Source organism: Hylobates moloch, unplaced genomic scaffold (assembly GCF_009828535.3).
Source record: "Hylobates moloch isolate HMO894 unplaced genomic scaffold, HMol_V3 SCAFFOLD_3, whole genome shotgun sequence".
NCBI classification, from domain to species: domain Eukaryota; kingdom Metazoa; phylum Chordata; class Mammalia; order Primates; family Hylobatidae; genus Hylobates; species Hylobates moloch.
This window is the reverse complement of record NW_026652278.1, coordinates 12,547,701-12,565,911: the sequence shown is the minus strand read 5'-3', so window position 1 is coordinate 12,565,911 and position 18,211 is coordinate 12,547,701. Positions and strand designations below refer to the sequence as shown.

The window sequence follows — 18,211 nt, the reverse complement described above, 5'->3', positions numbered from 1 at the left end:
TCTCTGGAATATTGATACACACACACACGTCACATTTGGGGCTGGTGGTTAAGTTTTTAAAGATTATATTTTAAAAACTAAATATCAACGACAAGTTAGCCAAGGATTTTGGAGAGTGTGGTTTCTGAATTTTGCCTTTCTTTATCGGGTCTTTACAGATGTTCAGTGGTTGTGGAATCAAGATGCTTCCCGCGATTTACTGCTTGCTATCCACCCGCCAAATTACATTGTGCTCTGGAATGCCGACACTGGCACCAAACTATGGAAGAAGAGCTACGCAGATAACATTCTTTCTTTTTCTTTTGACCCTTTTGATCCCTCACATTTAACTTGTGAGTAACAGTTGCTTGTGGAAAATGAGTTAAGTGAGATATTTATAATATAGTAATGCTATGTGCATGAGATATACACACACACATTATACATCTATAATGTTAAAATGACTGAGCGAAGTGGAGAAGCATGTCTAGTCCATATATCTGCAGCTCCTAATACACATAATCATAAGTTCATATCATTTGCAAATATGATAATTAAAAATTTAAATCAGCAAGCTACACCTTCACTGTGTTGAATTTGTGAATAGTATTAGACTAGCCAGGAACAGAGAGTTACTTTGACACTCCAGACTTAATTAGATTTTTTTCTAAGAACATTTAAATAACTTGAATCAAGGGTTTCATTCAGTCTGTGGCCAAGTTAAGTTCTTGCTTTTTAATAAATTGTCCTAATTCACGCCATTCATTTTGAGTGCTATAAACAGATGCATGTAAAGAAGAAATAAGCCTAAGCAAATTTTTTCTTGCAGAGATAGTTTTTGCTAATATGCTTTTAATGTTTTCCTGAGCTAATGATCTAAAAATGAGATATACTTTAGATATTTTTGTGGCTAAATTGTTTAGAAACTATTTAATCATCCAACAGATATTTCTTGAGCTATTGCTACTCTTCTGGGAACCAAGATGTCTCGGAACCCAAAAGGCAGGAGCCTTCACAGAGTTTGCATTCTAGTGAGAAGAAGTCATATCATAAACTATGAACACAATGAATTAATAATTCTAATGTAGTAAGGTGATATAAAGGCAGGATAAAGGGGATGCAGAAGAATGGGGGATGAGGGCATGCAAGTTGTATCAGATAAAGTGGTCAAAGTAGGCTTCACTTTGATAATAATCAGAAATATGAAGGAGGTAAGGGAATTAGCTATGGTAAGGAATGTTTTTCCTGGATTTGAATGACTCAAAATTCTTTTACCCATCAACTTTTATTGAGGGGCGTGTGTGTGTCTGCACATGTTAAAGGAGGAAGAGAAAGGCAGACAAAGTCGAAATTATAATAACATGGGAAATGTGGCTGTGTAAATACACTACAGTGTGCTTAGGCTTTTACGTATATAAATGTTTGTATATGAACGTGTGCATACAGACACTCCCTTGGTCACCAGTTTACTTACTCACATAGGTGCAGTGCTGGGGAAACACCTAGGAGGGCTGGCCCAGTTGGCAGAGTCAGGGAAGGAAGGCATCACAAAAGAAGGGAAGCAAAGGGGACCTTGAAGGATGAGTTCTGGGACCTGAAAAGGCAACAAGGCTTTCAGCTAACTTGATTGCATCAGCTCTTTACATCTCTGTAATTTGGTTGATGAAAGCATTGTGTGTTTCCGAGTGTCAGTTGACCTAACATCTTTGATTTACTCATACTGAATGTGCTAGGGTTGTCATAACTCTTGACTGCATCCTTTTTCCCTGTGTTTAGAGCAGCCTTGCTAAGGGCTGGGACCAAGGGTAGTAAGATTTTTCTGCTCATATCTTCCAGTATTAGGCCCATTGTTGAGGGAGATTATTTTTTCAGTCATAAAAAGGCATAATTTGTATGCTAAATATGGTGCTCCTTCCTTGACTATTTTTGTTTCATGTACACTTAGTAAGTCACTGTGGGCCCACTACTTTTTTCTAAATATTAAGGGAAAAGAATATTCTTTAATCATCTTAAGGTTCGATCTGATGCTTGAGAAGAAAAAGGAAATATATTTAGACTGAGTAGCTCAGGATAACAATTTGGTATCATCAAATCAAATATTTGAACTTAGCTAATTGTGATATGCAGAGCCTCTTAAGTATGGTTTTTTGTTTTTTTAAGTTATGGGATATGTTAAAGTTTTTTTGTTTGTTTTTTGTTTTGTTTTGTTTTGTTTTTTGAGGTGGAATCTCGCTCTGTCACCCGGGCTGGAGTGCAGTGGTGCTATCTCGGCTCACTGCAACCTCCACCTCCCAGTTCAAGCGATTCTCCTGCCTCACTCTCCTGAGTTGCTGGGATTACAGGTTTGTGCCACCACGCCTGGCTAATTTTTGTATTTTTAGTAGAGACAGGGTTTCACCATGTTAATCAGGCTGGTCTCGAACTCCTGACTTCATGATCCGCCTGCCTCTGCCTCCCAAAGTACTGGGATAATAAGGAAAGATTTTTAATGAAAGTCCGTGCACTGAATTTATTTAGAAGAACAAACACTTGTTCTTTCTGCCAATAACCTTATGTTATCTTTTTAATATAAAGCATAATTTAGAATGCCAAGCTTGGAGGCCTCTGATGAATTGTAATGGACCACCTGTTTCTTTTCAACTTGGAGAACATTCCCATTATGTTATGACTGCATAACATTGCCAGTTATATATTATTAAAATTATCACTATATTGCTTTCAAAATTATATTGGAATAAAACTGTATGCTAAACTTGATTAAACTTTAATCAGAGTTTTGCTTTTCTCAATATAGTGCTCACCAGCGAGGGTATTGTTTTCATCTCAGACTTCTCCCCATCCAAGCCTCCCTCAGGCCCTGGGAAAAAAGTTTACATATCCAGCCCACACTCTAGCCCAGCTCATAACAAGCTGGCCACAGCCACAAGTGCCAAGAAAGCTCTAAATAAAGTAAAAATTTTAATCACTCAAGAGAAACCTAGGTAAGTTACAAGTGTAAAATTAACATTCATCTACTTATCCTATATGAAAGCGTCATTTTTGGCGATGTACAAAGACTGATGTTTTTCTTCATCTCACTTTTTCTCATTTCTAATTTTGAATTTATTAGAGGAAAAAAATATGTATTTTGTCCCCTGTCCTAAGAGGAGATTCAGCATTTAACATTGCCTTTGTTTCCACTAGCTGTGCTAAACTTCCCCACTGACTTTTATAGATTAAAATTTTTGAATTCTGATTTTTACTGGTGAAAATCGCGATGATCCTAAAGTTCGGGCCATTGAATGCATTAAAAATTTGGGCACGAAAGCTGGATACTCATTTTAAATACATTTTCCTGACTTAGGTGCTGTGCATTCTCATTAAGCAGTAAAATCAGAGTATTTTTCTTATGCAGGTGAAGATGTCTCCCATCCTGGTTAAGAGCCAAGGCTCCGGGGGAAGCTGTAGCTATGTGACTTTGAGAAACTTCTTCAATCTTACTCAAATTTCTCTCTCCCAGTCTCTAAAATAACACTTTAAAGTATTTCATAGGTTTGTTTTAAAGATCAATAGATCCAATAATGTAAGTAAAGCATATAATGTCATTGATACTTAGTAATTTATTTAGAAGATGTCAGCTGTTACTGTTTAAGAAATTACAACTGAATAAAAGTTTAAGTAATTTGATGTATTCGAAATAGGTTTCCTTCTTTTATCCTATAGCTATAATCTGTATATTATTGCTTTGGCAGGCTTTTTTGTTTGTTTTGGCATTCGTTTTCAGATAGCCTTTATTTTTAATATGCCAAGATTACTCTCTCTAGGCTTGGTGAGTAACTACTTGAAAAATATGTGGTAAAAATATAAATTGCTCTACAAATACATTTTGCACTTGTGTGTAAATATCACTTTTATATATTAAGCCATAGGCTGGTTAAGTTCACTAGTTAATTTGTCTCTCACCTTGTGCCAAAATGACTTAAGATTACTTCTTTTTTTTTTTTTTTTTTTTTTTTTTGAGACGGAGTCTCGCTCTGTCGCCCAGGCTGGAGTACAGTGGCGCTATCTCGGCTCACTGCAAGCTCCACCTCCCGGGTTCACGCCATTCTCCTGCCTCAGCCTCTCCCAGTAGCTGGGACTACAGGCGCCTGCCACCACGCCCGGCTAATTTTTTTGTATTTTTAGTAGAGACGGGGTTTCACCGTGGTGTTGATCTCCTGACCTCGTGATCCGCCCGCCTCGGCCTCCCAAAGTGCTGGGATTACAAGCGTGAGCCACCGCGCCCGGCCTCAAGATTACTCCTTAAGTATCTTAAGAGAACTTTCTATTTTTTATGTATTCCCTCTCATAAACAAGGAATTATTTGGCAATCTGAATAGTTTTATAAGTTATGTTTTATATTTCTTAAGTTTTCTCTCATATGAATTATATGTATATCTTGAGTATTGGGGAAATACATTATTTCTTCAAGTAGAACCACTCTGGGTGCTTTCACATCTATTAATTCATGGACTCTTACTACAATTCTGGCAGTAGTAATATTCCCATTTTACAGATAAGGAAAACTGAGTCCCACACCAATTTAAATAAAGTTACTCAAGCTCACCCAACTAGGACATGGCAGTCAGGATTTTAATGCAATAAAAATTCCTCTTTCTAGTCTTGTAAACTAACTTTATTTTAAATTTCAAAGCCTTTTAATAAAATTATGTATGTAAAATGAAATGTAAAATGCAAATAGCACATAATTGTATGTCTATTCCTATTGAAATATATTTAATATAGAAAAGGTGATTGAATGTATGCAACAATCACAAATTATTAAAATGATTTTTCAGACCCTAACAATCTCTTAAAATCCTTATAGTTTGACCTGTTTTATTTACACACAAGAAAATGCTGCAATATAAGTGAAACTTTGTTTCAAAAAAGATTTAAGACAGCTTAAAAGTGAATGAAGGCAGCCGAGGGGAAGTTACTTGCCCAAAGCCATACAGATAGTCCAGTAACTCCTGGTCCAGGGGCCCTAATTACCCTAAATGTTGATGTTTTCATCCTGAGTCTTGATTTTAACAGTTTGTCTAGTACTTTTTTTTTTTTTTTTTTTTTTTTTTTTTTTTTTTTTTGAGACGGAGTGTCGCTCTGTCGCCCGGGCTGGAGTGTAGTGGCACGATCTCGGCTCACTGCAAGCTCCGCCTCCTGGGCTCACGCCATTCTCCTGCCTCAGCCTCTCCGAGTAGCTGGGACTACAGGCGCCCGCCACCACGCCCGGCTAATTTTTTGTATTTTTAGTAGAGACGGGGTTTCACCGTGGTCTCGATCTCCTGACCTCGTGATCCGCCCGCCTCGGCCTCCCAAAGTGCTGGGATTACAAGCGTGAGCCACCGCGCCCGGCTGTCTAGTACTTTTAATGAGTAAAAGTAAAATAAAACTGTCTTATGCTTGCCAGCTATTATTATATCATCATTTACCATGTCTTGTATAATATTAATAACTTAATATTCTACTACTTTACTTAATATTTCAAAAACTTAGAAACACTGACATTTCTACCCATCCTATACAATATTATTATCATTTGGATTTTGGTACATAGTGGAGATCTAAGTTTCGGATGCCAACCCATGTTGGTCATTTCAGGGAATAGTTGTACATTTTTATTGTCAATTTTTATGTGTAAAGTACAAAATTAAATGTTTTATTAGCTCTGATATAAATGAAGTCTTTGACCCAAGTAAATGTTTACTTTTTTCAGTGCTGAATTCGTAACTCTCAATGATTGCCTTCAGTTGGCATACCTGCCTTCAAAAAGGAATCACATGTTGTTGCTCTATCCTCGAGAGATTTTAATCCTTGACCTCGAGGTGAATCAGACGGTGGGTGTGATTGCAATAGAACGCACAGGAGTTCCATTTTTACAGGTATCTACAATTCATACATTATATTCCCCAAAATTATTAAGAATGTTATATTAAAAGAAGGCCATAATCTTGCATAAGTCTTGTCTTCAGTTCTCCACTTTCTCTTTTCGATTTATCGAAAGACTAGCAACAGTATTTTAGATTGATTTTTTTGTCTGCACTTTTGATTGGTTTGATTTACCCTAGAAATTGTGACTGATCCTGAGATATTTATTGAACTATTTAAGTTACATGGGTAAAGACAAATTATTTTAGGATTATAAATGGATATTTTAAATGTACATTTAGTTTTAAAGTTTGGAGATTTGTCTATTTTTGTTTCTTTTTTTTTTCTTTTGCCCATATTATCTAAATATGAGTTTGAGTTTCACAGTATATACTTTATTAATCTATTGTGTTTTAAAAAATAAATATATCATCTATTTAAAGGTAATACCCTGCTTTCAGCGTGATGGTTTATTTTGTCTACATGAAAATGGTTGTATAACTTTACGTGTTCGAAGATCTTATAATAACATTTTTACCACTTCAAATGAGGAACCAGGTGAGTTTCTGTCTCACAATAATGTTATATTTTTCTTCAAAATTATTTTATAAAGCTTGATGTGGCAAATACCAGCTGAGGTATATAGTTAATCATACTCCTTGCTTTGAGGAAGTTTAAAATATGGTCATAATAAGAGGCATAAAAAGTATAAGCCCAAGATTAATCTCTTGATGTTAAAACAGTGCACCTCCTGTATACATCAAAGAGAGTAAAATTTTGTGTTTCTTGTTCATATCCATGAGCCAAGTAGATATTATCTTTTGGAATTTTTTTTTCAGTACAAGTCCAACCTTGTGTGCCTCTGTTATTATACCCCCTTGACTTGTTGGCTGTAAGAACTTCCACTGTAAAGTTACAGAGGTTATTAAGTCTCAGTTGTCAAGTCAGTCTTATCTTGGAGAATGGAAATAATGTTTTTGTGAAATTATATACTGTGTAAAGATCAAAGTGATTTTCACATCTTTTGGAAAGTACAGTTATTTTCAGGCTTACAGACTACTACAAATTATGATGGAAATTTATTCATTAATTATATATCACTGTTGATCCTTTTTCAAAGCATTGTCTTTATTTTAAAATATTGAAAAACAAGGTATCTTGATTATAGTTGTTATTTTGGAAATTAAACTTAGTACAGTCATTAAGTAAATTATCTTTATATTTGGAAAAAATTTAGTAGTAATTGTAAAAAGTGAAGCCATGCTTGACATTGCATTCATGAAGGAGTGATGCCCAAATTTAGTTGAGGTTTTATTTAAGTTGAAACAAACAGTAGTGGTATTGATATGGCTGCTTTCTGATATTTAAAACAATTTTATGTGAAGATCCAGATCCAGTTCAGGAGCTTACCTATGATTTACGAAGCCAGTGTGATGCAATCAGGGTGACAAAAACCGTCCGTCCCTTCAGTATGGTGTGCTGTCCTGTCAATGAGAATGCAGCCGCCCTCATAGTGAGTGATGGAAGGGTCATGATATGGGAACTCAAGTCTGCAGTTTGTAATCGAAATTCACGGAACAGGTAAATGAATCAACAGGATCATGGTTTTGTTTTTTGTTTCCTGTTTCCTTTTATAAAAAATCTCCATAATCATAAAAATAGGAGGGCTGGTTTTATATGAAAATATTTTTAAGGTAATAATTAAGGCTTTAGATTATTAGGGAATTATGTAAATCTGCTAGAGCTATTTCACCTATGGGTAAGATGAATGAATAATATAAAAATAGATAGAATGCCATGATCTGGACTTAATAATTTGAATTCCTAATATGTAATGCAGATTTTAAATATGTAAAACCTTCTAATTATTATGTCTTTGCAGTAGTTCTGGTGTGTCACCTTTATATTCACCAGTGTCTTTCTGTGGAATTCCTGTAGGAGTGCTACAGAATAAACTCCCAGACCTTTCCTTAGATAACATGATTGGTAAGCTTTTTTACCCTCTAACTCCATGTTAAGTATTCTTTCTGAAGGGCAAAATTAATAGAATCACTCACTTGTAATTATTTTAAAGTCAAAAAAGTTAATACTTGAGAAAACTAGAACATGGAATCATTCTTTCTTAAATAAATCAGAGGGGTTTAAAATACTTAGGTAGAAAAGTGCCTGAAGTAGCATAGGTTTGCATTATAGTTGTTAGAAATAGAAAATGTTCATTCGTGATAGACTGATGTAAATGAAAGCAATGACATTAGGCATCTGGATTTTGGACGTAAAGCCGATGCTGAGCTATGCCATGCCAACTTAGGGCCTTGCTGTTTGCTGGTTCCTCAGCCTGGAATGAAGTACATGCTTCCTTTCTCTCTGCTACTCCTAATTCAAAAGTCAACTGTGATGTTGTTTTCTTTAATCTCCCAAGTCTAATTTAAATGCTCTTCTTTTGTTTTTCCTAACAGTTATCAGCTGTATTGTAATTGTGGGTTTTTTTCTTTTGTTTCATCTCATCAATTATAAGCATCACAAGGGTGGTGCAGTGTTTGATTCTATTTTGTCTTTCCCAGCACTCAGCACAGTACCTTGTGCATGCCTGTTTTGTAGTAAATATTTACTGAAGGAATAAAGTAACTGAGCAGTATTAGAAGAGATTATTTTAACTTTTTGACACGAATTATTTTTTTGTTGGGGATTCTTTCAAAAAATCATTTTTGGAGATAAAGTGTTCAAAGTTATTTAATTATGAGGCCAGTATATATTAAAGGAAGAATGAGAATTTGTGATTTCAAATTTTATGCTACTTGAAATTGTAAGACTTTGTAAATATGCCAAGCAGTTTGGACATCTAATTCTTTTGCAGTTGTGGCTATGGTTTATAAGGGATTTTCTGTTTCATTATTTATTCTACTATAATGTAATTGAAAACGATATTATTTAGGAGGGTTTTTTTGTTGTTGTTGAAATGCTAAATAAGTGATGTACTAGAAAGAGCACTGGCCGGGCGCAGCGGCTCACGCCTATAATCCCAGCACTTTTGGAGGCCGAGGCGGGAGGATCACCTGAGGTCAGGAGTTCGAGACCAGCCTGGCCAACATAGTGAAACCCTGTCTCTACTAAAAATATAAGAATTAGCCAGGTGCGGTGGCATGTGCCTGTGGTCCCAGCTAGTACTTGGGGGGCTGAGGCAGGAGAATCGCTTGAACCTGGGAGGCGGAGGAGGTTGCAGTGAGCCGAGATCGCACCGCTGCACTCCATCCTGGGCAACAGAGTGAGACTCCATCTCAAAAAAAAAAAAAAAAAAGCATTACATTATTAATTACATTAATCAGATCACTTTATTGGGTACTTAATACTGTGTTAAGTGCTGTGCTAAATATTCTACATATTACCTTGGTACAACTTTGCAATGTAAGTAATATTATCTCCATTTGATATATATGAGAACTGAGGCCCAGAGAGATTAAAGCTTTAAACCACACAGTCACACAGTCACACAATGGAAGAGCCCAAGTGTGACCCGGGTAATCCTCGCTCCGGAGCCTGCTCCTTAGCAATGGCCTCCAGTCCTGACAGCTCCACTGTCATCTTGGGCAAGACCATCATCCATCTCTAGGCCTCAGTTTTTTTATGATTTCTGCCAGTTATGAAATCCTTTTGTTCAGTGATACTTATTATTATATTTAAAATTCTTTCTTTCCACTATCTATTCTACCAGACATAAATCCATGTGAGGAAGCCTGGACACATGTTTTGCAAAATTTATTTTTTCAGTAACACAATGTTTTGAGTTAATTCACTCTGTCTACTCTTAATATGAAAACTTAAAGTGAAAAGAATTATAAACACACACAAGAACAGCACTAATCAGTTATATGGAGCCCATAGGAGTTTGAAATTTTATGCTGTTTAGGTATCTAAGTGATATAAATTACAGTTTTTAAGAGACAAATGGATATGGATTGTATAGCAGTTCTTGACAATGTAGTTGATTTTAAAGTGTTAAATAAATAAAGCTTCGTAAATAATTAATTTAAACTTTTAATTAAACTTTTAATTTGAAATTCACTGTGTTCTTAGCAATTCAGGTAAATACAGAGGCTGATTTATATTCACTGGATAAATGCTGATACTTATTAAGGCCTAATCTGCCCTACATTATGAATTGCCTCTTATGAAAAATACTTGAAGAAAAATGTGGCATTCCCTGGGAGTCAACTCAAAGCCAATATATGTATGTGTGGCACTTACATGTTAAGCTTCCCATTCCTTCATATTTCATCTTTTTTTTATTTTTTTTATTTTTTATTTTTTATTTTTTTTGAGATGGAGTCTTGCTCTGTCACCAGGCTGGAGTGCAGTGGCGCAATCTCGGCTCATTGCAATCTCCGCCTCCCGGGTTCAAGCGATTCTCCTGCCTCAGCCTCATGAGTAGCTGGGATTACAGGCGTGCGCCACCACACCCAGCTAATTTTTGTATTTTTAGTAGAGACAGGGTTTCACCATGTTGGCCTCGATCTTCTGACCTCGTGATCCGGCCACCTCGGCTTCCCAGAGTGCTGGGATTACAGGCGTGAGCCACCACCCTCGGCCTCCATCTTTTTTTAACCAAAGTTATGCAAAGAGCTTGGTATTGAGTATGTGGCTAATCCTAAGGGATCATTTTAATAGGATTAAAATGCTATTTTTTCTATATATTTTGTGGATTTTAAAATAACATTATTAAAACAACTTTACAGCTTCAAAAGGTTGTATTCATCACCCACTGTTAGTAATTATTTACACTTTTCCTTTCACACTATAGACATGTTTGTGTTTATGTGTGTGTAGACATGTATGTATATACTCATGCATATTCTATTTTTGGCAAGTTAATCCCAATATTCCATAGTGGTTTATAGAAAGGAAATTTGTATACCTTTTTAATGAACAGTCTTGATTTCCTTGTACTGTTTAGATTTTGTTAGAATGATTTTTATTGGAGTCATCTTTTTAGTGTGAGACTTGCTAACCTAAGTACGAATGGTGTATGTGAAAATAATGCCACTGAAGTCTTAACTATTGACAGTGATGGCTTATATATTATACATGTGATTTATGAATATATATTTGTATTTATTTTATATTTACTTATAAAACATATTTTGTAATTACACTGACACATTAAGGTTTCTTAGAAATTATGGATAAGTTATTTAAACCTGTTTTTCATGAATACCAATTTTGTGTGTACTTTACAGAGTACATCAGATTGAAAACTAACTCTTTCAAAAGGCAGTAATATGAGAATGCAGTACAGTAGTTCACTCTGCAGAAACTGTTCTCTAATGCAAGTTCTCTTGCTTTGTTCTGAAGCCTGTGTTGTGCTTTAATACCAGGAACACTGACTGAAACAGTGTTTCTTAGAAGACATAGGTCCCTGTATTCTGGATAGCAGGACTCGGGAGTAATCTATCCTTTGAAATGTTAGTCGATGCAATTTAAGTCCCATAGCCGGTACAGAGTCATTGTGTCCCTAATAACTACAGCCGCCAAAGTACTACATTAACTACATTATACTTTTACACCTGAAGAGCATTTCTACTGAAAATTTTCTTTAGCTTTTTAAGATCAGCATACACTGTAGTTAATGTATTTGTTATTTTTATTACAAATCAGGGCAAAGTGCAATTGCTGGGGAAGAACATCCCAGAGGTTCAATTCTGCGGGAAGTGCACCTCAAGTTCCTGCTGACGGGACTGCTTTCAGGACTGCCTGCACCACAGTTTGCTATTCGTATGTGTCCACCGTTGACCACAAAAAACATCAAGATGTATCAGCCACTGCTGGCTGTTGGTGAGTATTTGACCTGGTCTTTTTTTTAACTCACTTTATAAGATGTTTAGGTTTTCTAGTTTCTAGAAGATCCTTTATTCTTTTTGAGGATGCTTTAAAAGGAGATAGAGGCTAAGTGAAACTGTAAATACTCATCCTGGAACTTTAAAAAAAATTTTTTTCTGTCCTTTTATTCCAACCGTCTTATACTGAATGGGAATGCCAAGTCTTCATCCACCTGAGACTGGACAGTCAAGTCCCTGACGCTGTCCATTCATCTCGGAAATATCAGGAGGCTCATGCCTGCAGTGCTGAATCCCAGGCTCCTTGTCTGTAATTGGACCACCCCAGTCTTTATGTCATGTCAGTTTTCGTTGGGTCTTTATTGACTAAAAATATAGTCAGGGTTAATAGTTTAATGATAGCAGGGTTCTTCTTTTGCTAAGAGTTATATATTAAATATTATTTAAAGTGGCTATGGTCCCTATAAATTAAGATTTGCCTTTTGGTGTGAAATTGTGTATTTGTATGTTATAGGTAGAAAAATTTATCTGGGTTCCAACTTGCTGTCACATTGATTTCATAGTAAGGTGATGAACCTAATTTTCTTTACAGCATAGAGAAAAAAAACAAAATTTAGTTTGCTATTAAGTACACATTATTAAAATACATTTCTCCAAAACTTTTGAAAAACAGTGTATTTGTTTGAAACTCAACTTTCTTCTTAAGATGCTATCGGCTGGCTTCTGGCTTTCTCCCCCAGTCTATTAACATGTGATTTGTGGTGAAAACCTCACCATATTTATTCTGTGGCCAACATGGCTGACTTCTCAGTGTTAAAGACTCATTTGGGTATTACTGTTTGGTAGTACCCTTCTCCTGTTTTTTTCTGTGCCTATCTTTTGAAAGCGATTTGATTTTTATGATTCAATTGTCTATATATGTGTCCCGATTTATATAATGCAGATGTGTTTAATTTTTGCTTTAGAAACTATTGATTAATATTTCACCACTAATAGATTTTAATTAGGATTTATCAGTGTGCTTCATATGTGCTTGTATGTATTATGTCAGTGTTCCTGATTTGTCAGTTAGGATTTTGTAAATTTCTTGGGGAAAACTACTTCTTGGGATAGCTATGTAATAAGAGCTATGGCAAGGTCTGAGATTTCCATTGTAGAATAAGCTATATTGGTATGTAGTGAATATCATTTACTGAATTTAGTATAACAAAGTAAAAATATAAAATAAGTACCTAAAAGTTTGTCTAGAGGTGTCACTAAGAAAGATAAGTAAGAGTTCAGCTATGGAATTAATTCTCCTTGTGGTGCCCCTAGTGCGTTAGATCATGGGTTTAGCATCATTAAAACTTTCAGATTACAGAAATCATTTGATTATTATGAAGTTCTGTTAATTGAAAAATTTTAGTAATTTAGTTATTTTCTCAGTGCCAAAACTTATTATTATGAAATAGATGATAAATGTAAACAACTGTACAATGTGTTTTTCTAGAATCGTTTTGCAAAAGATTTCTGGAGTTTTATTCAGCAAATAAGATAATATTGGAATTTGCCCAGCATTTTTACTTCCACTCTGTTGCTTTGTATGAATTCATTAATCTTTAAATCATGTGCAGTGCAAAAGTGATTGTCCATATAGACTGTTCACTTTTCTTGCTTAACTTGTAAAAACACCATAGAGACTGAAGCTTTACTTTCTCATGTATGTCCATGTCCTTTACGTTTAAACTTTAGACATACTACCTGAGACCATGAAAAGCTTTAGAATAATACCTATAAACTATTAATTATAGTGATGACAGGATAGTAATAGTTAACCAAGTGCTTACTTTGTGCCAGTTACTGTGCTAAGTGCTTTATGTTTTCCCATTTAATCTCCAACAACTAGATTTTCTACTCCTCCCATTTTAAAGAGATGAAAACACAGATTTAGTGTGGGCAAGTAATTCATCCAAGAGTATAAGGAAGAGCCAGGGCTTGAGCCCAGGTTTCTTTAATTGCAGAAACCACAGTTAACCATTCTTACTTTACTCTCTTGTCAGGATTTATTTAATATAAGAGACAAAACAAAAAGCAAACTTTGTAAAGAAAAATGGATAACCCTGGTTAGTGAGCTCTGCTAGATTGCTTATTTGAGGACCAGCTATAATAAACCTTCTGAGTCTCAAAAAGTATAAATTCCCATGTGTATAAAAGCTTAGGAAAATGTTTCTTCAAATTGTATGTGTATTAATTGTATGTGTATTAAAGTTTTAAGGTCTTTCTGTGAAAAATCTATTCCTGGAATTAGGCAAGATTTTTGAGCACATGAGGTTAGGCCCATTTTTTTAATAAGGAAGTGACCCAGAGAAATTCATTCTTTTTGTGTGTTTGTTTAAACACATAGTTTGGGTTTCTTTTATAAAAGATAAATGTTGTTAAGTGATTAAAGTCTTGAGAAAAGACTTTTCTTGCAAAGTGCTGGAACTCCCACTGAATTAATGCTCTTCCATGATGTCATTTTGAAAGGTACAGGTAACGGTTCTGTCCTGGTATACCATCTCACCAGTGGTCTGCTACACAAGGAGTTAAGCATCCACTCATGTGAAGTCAAGTAAGTATGTCATTGTGATGGTGACAACACAAACATCATATCAGAAAACAAATTCTCATAGAATTTTCTACATTGAGTACTCCAATGATATCTGTAGTGGTGATTATTTGAAAAGTTTGAATAATGTTCATGTCCAACTAATGGCTATGTTAATCAAGGATGATAACTAATTGTTTGCTGTGTAAAGAACATAAGCAGTAGAGAATGTTTTCTCTTTTATTAGATTGGTGCAAAAGTAATTGCGGTTTTTGCAGTTTTAATGGCAAAAAGCACAGCTATTTTTGTACCAACTAATATTGTTGCACCTCATTTATTTCTCCTAAGGGCCAGGCTGTTTTCTCACTGGATGTCCTTACGTTGCCTTGTTCAGGTTTATTTTATTTATTTATTTATTTTGCTGAAAATTATTACTTTTTATTATTTAAAATTTTTTTTTATTATACCTTAGGTTTTAGGGTACATGTGCACAATGTGCAGGTTTGTTACATATGTATCCATGTGCCATATTGGTTTGCTGCACCCATTAACTCGTCATTTAGCATTAGGTATATCTCCTAATGCTGTCCCTCTCCACTACCCCCACCCCACAACAGTCCCCGGAGTGTGATGTTCCCCTTCCTGTGTCCATGAGTTCTCATTGTTCAATTCCCACCTATGAGTGAGAACATGCGGTGTTTGGTTTTTTGTCCTTGCAATAGTTTACTGAGAATGATGTTTTCCAGTTTCATCCATGTCCCTACAAAGGACATGAACTCATCATTTTTTATGGCTGCATAGTATTCCATGGTGTATATGTGCCACATTTTCTTAATCCAGTCTATCGTTGTTGGACATTTGGGTTGGTTCCAAGTCTTTGCTATTGTGAATAGTGCCGCAATAAACATACGTGTGCATGTGTCTTTATAGCAGCATGATTTATAGTCCTTTGGGTATATACCCAGTAATGGGATGGCTGGGTCAAATGGTATTTCTAGTTCTAGATCCTGAGGAATCGCCACACTGACTTCCACAATGGTTGAACTGGTTTACATTCCCACCAACAGTGTAAAAGTGTTCCTATTTCTCCACATCCTCTCCAGCACCTGTTGTTTCCTGACTTTTTAATGATAGCTGGTGTGAGATGGTATCTCATTGTGGTTTTGATTTGCATTTCTCTGATGGCCAGTGATGATGAGCATTTTTTCATGTGTTTTTTGGCTGCCTAAATGTCTTCTTTTGAGAAGTGTCTGTTCATGTCCTTTGCCCACTTTTTGATGGGATTGTTTGTTTTTTTCTTGTAAATTTGTTTGAGTTCATTGTAGATTCTGGGTATTAGCCCTTTGTCAGATGAGTAGGTTGCGAAAATTTTCTCCCATTTTGTAGGTTGCCTGTTCACTCTGATGGTACTTTCTTTTGCTGTGCAGAAGCTCTTTAGTTTAATCAGATCCCATTTGTCAATTTTGGCTTTTGTTGCCGTTGCTTTTGGTGTTTTAGACATGAAGTCCTTGCCCATGCCTATGTCCTGAATGGTATTGCCTAGGTTTTCTTCTAGAGTTTTTATGGTTTTAGGTGTAACATTTAAGTCTTTAATCCATCTTGAATTAATTTTTGTATAAGGTGTAAGGAAGGGATCCAGTTTCAGCTTTCTCCATATGGCTAGCCGGTTTTCCCAGCACCGTTTATTAAATAGGGAATCCTTTCCCCATTTCTTGTTTTTGTCAGGTTTGTCAAAGATCAGATAGTTGTAGATATGCAGCATTATTTCTGAGGGCTCTGTTCTGTTCCATTGATCTATATCTTTGTTGTGGTACCAGTACCATGCTGTTTTGGTTACTGTAGCCTTGTAGTATAGTTTGAAGTCAGGTAGCGTGATGCCTCCAGCTTTGTTCTTTTGGCTTAGGATTGACTTGGCGATGCGGGCTCTTTTTTGGTTCCATATGAACTTTAAAGTAGTTTTTTCCAATTCTGTGAAGAAAGTCATTGGTAGCTTGATGGGGATGGCATTGAATCTATAAATTATGTTGGGCCTTATGGCCATTTTCACGATATCGATTCTTCCAACCCATGAGCATGGAATGTTCTTCCATTTGTTTGCATCCTCTTTTATTTCATTGAGCAGTGGTTTGTAGTTCTCCTTGAAGAGGTCCTTCACATCCCTTGTAAGTTGGATTCCTAGGTATTTTATTCTCTTTGAAGCAATTGTGAATGGGAGTCCACTCATGATTTGGCTCTCTGTTTGTCTGTGATTGGTGTACAAGAATGCTTGTGATTTTTGTACGTCGATTTTGTATCCTGAGACTTTGCTGAAGTTGCTAATCAGCTTAAGGAGATTTTGGGCTGAGACAATGGGGTTTTCTAGATATACAATCATGTCATCTGCAAACAGGGACAATTTGACTTCCTCTTTTCCTAATTGAATACCCTTTATTTCCTTCTCCTGCCTGATTGCCCTGGCCAGAACTTCCAGCACTGTGTTGAATAGGAGTGGTGAGAGAGGGCATCCCTGTCTTGTGGCAGTTTTCAAAGGGAATGCTTCCAGTTTTTGCCCATTCAGTATGATATTGGCTGTGGGTTTGTCATAGATAGCTCTTATGATTTTGAGATACGTCCCATCAATACCTAATTTATTGAGAGTTTTTAGCATGAAGGGTTGTTGAATTTTGTCAAAGGCCTTTTGTGCATCTATTGAGATAATCATGTGGTTTTTGTCTTTGGTTCTGTTTATATGCTGGATTACATTTATTGATTTGTGTATGTTGAGCCAGCCTTGCATCCCAGGGATGAAGCCCACTTGATCATGGTGGATAAGCTTTTTGATGTGCTGCTGGATTCGGTTTGCCAGTATTTTATTGAGGATTTTTGCATCAGTGTTCATCAAGGATATTGGTCTGAAATTCTCTTTTTTGGTTGTGTCTCTGCCAGGCTTTGGTATCAGGACGATGCTGGCCTCATAAAATGAGTTAGGGAGGATTCCCTCTTTTTCTATCGATTGGAATAGTTTCAGAAGGAATGGTACCAGTTCCTCCTTGTACCTCTGGTAGAATTCGGCTGTGAATCCATCAGGTCCTGGACTCTTTTTGGTTGGTAAGCTATTGATTATTGCCACAATTTCAGAGCCTGTTATTTGTCTATTCAGAGATTCAACTTCTTCCTGGTTTAGTCTTGGGAGGGTGTATTTGTCGAGGAATTTATCCATTTCTTCTAGATTTTCTAGTTTATTTGCATAGAGGTGTTTGTAGTATTCTCTGATGGTAGATTGTATTTCTGTGGGATCAGTGGTGATACCTCCTTTTTCATTTTTTATTGCATCTATTTGATTCTTCTCTCTTTTCTTCTTTATTAGTCTTGCTAGCGGTCTATCAATTTTGTTGATCTTTTCAAAAAACCAGCTCCTGGATTCATTAATTTTTTGAAGGGTTTTTTGTGTCTCTATTTCCTTCAGTTCTGCTCTGATTTTAGTTATTTCTAGCCTTCTGCTAGCTTTTGAATGTGTTTACTCTTGCTTTTCTAGTTCTTTTAATTGTGATGTTAGGGTGTCAATTTTGGATCTTTCCTGCTTTCTCTTGTGGGCATTTAGTGCTATAAATTTCCCTCTACACACTGCTTTGAATGTGTCCCAGAGATTCTGATATGTTGTGTCTTTGTTCTCGTTGGTTTCAAAGAACATCTTTATTTCTGCCTTCATTTCATTATGTACCCAGTAGTTATTCAGGAGCAGGTTGTTCAGATTCCATGTAGTTGAGTGGTTTTGAGTGAGTTTCTTAATCCTGAGTTCTAGTTTGATTGCACTGTGGTCTGAGAGACAGTTTGTTATAATTTCTGTTCTTTTACATTTGCTGAGGAGAGCTTTACTTCCAACTATGTGGTCAATTTTGGAATAGGTGTGGTGTGGTGCTGAAAAAAATGTATATTCTGTTGATTTGGGGTGGAGAGTTCTGTAGATGTCTAT

General features: G+C 36.0%; 1 protein-coding gene across 2 annotated transcripts in view; it reads left to right on the top strand.

Moving 5' to 3' along the window:
- WDR11 (WD repeat domain 11) overlaps positions 1–18,211 on the top strand; it is a 62,951-nt gene that overhangs the window by 9,176 nt on the left and 35,564 nt on the right. For both annotated transcript variants that reach the window (XM_058435950.1, XM_058435951.1), the window contains exons 4-11: positions 159–332; positions 2,774–2,960; positions 5,714–5,879; positions 6,309–6,423; positions 7,251–7,446; positions 7,748–7,851; positions 11,515–11,691; positions 14,199–14,283. In XM_058435950.1, coding sequence (XP_058291933.1) covers positions 159–332; positions 2,774–2,960; positions 5,714–5,879; positions 6,309–6,423; positions 7,251–7,446; positions 7,748–7,851; positions 11,515–11,691; positions 14,199–14,283 — 1,204 coding nt within the window. The remainder of the gene's footprint in view (positions 1–158; positions 333–2,773; positions 2,961–5,713; positions 5,880–6,308; positions 6,424–7,250; positions 7,447–7,747; positions 7,852–11,514; positions 11,692–14,198; positions 14,284–18,211) is intronic.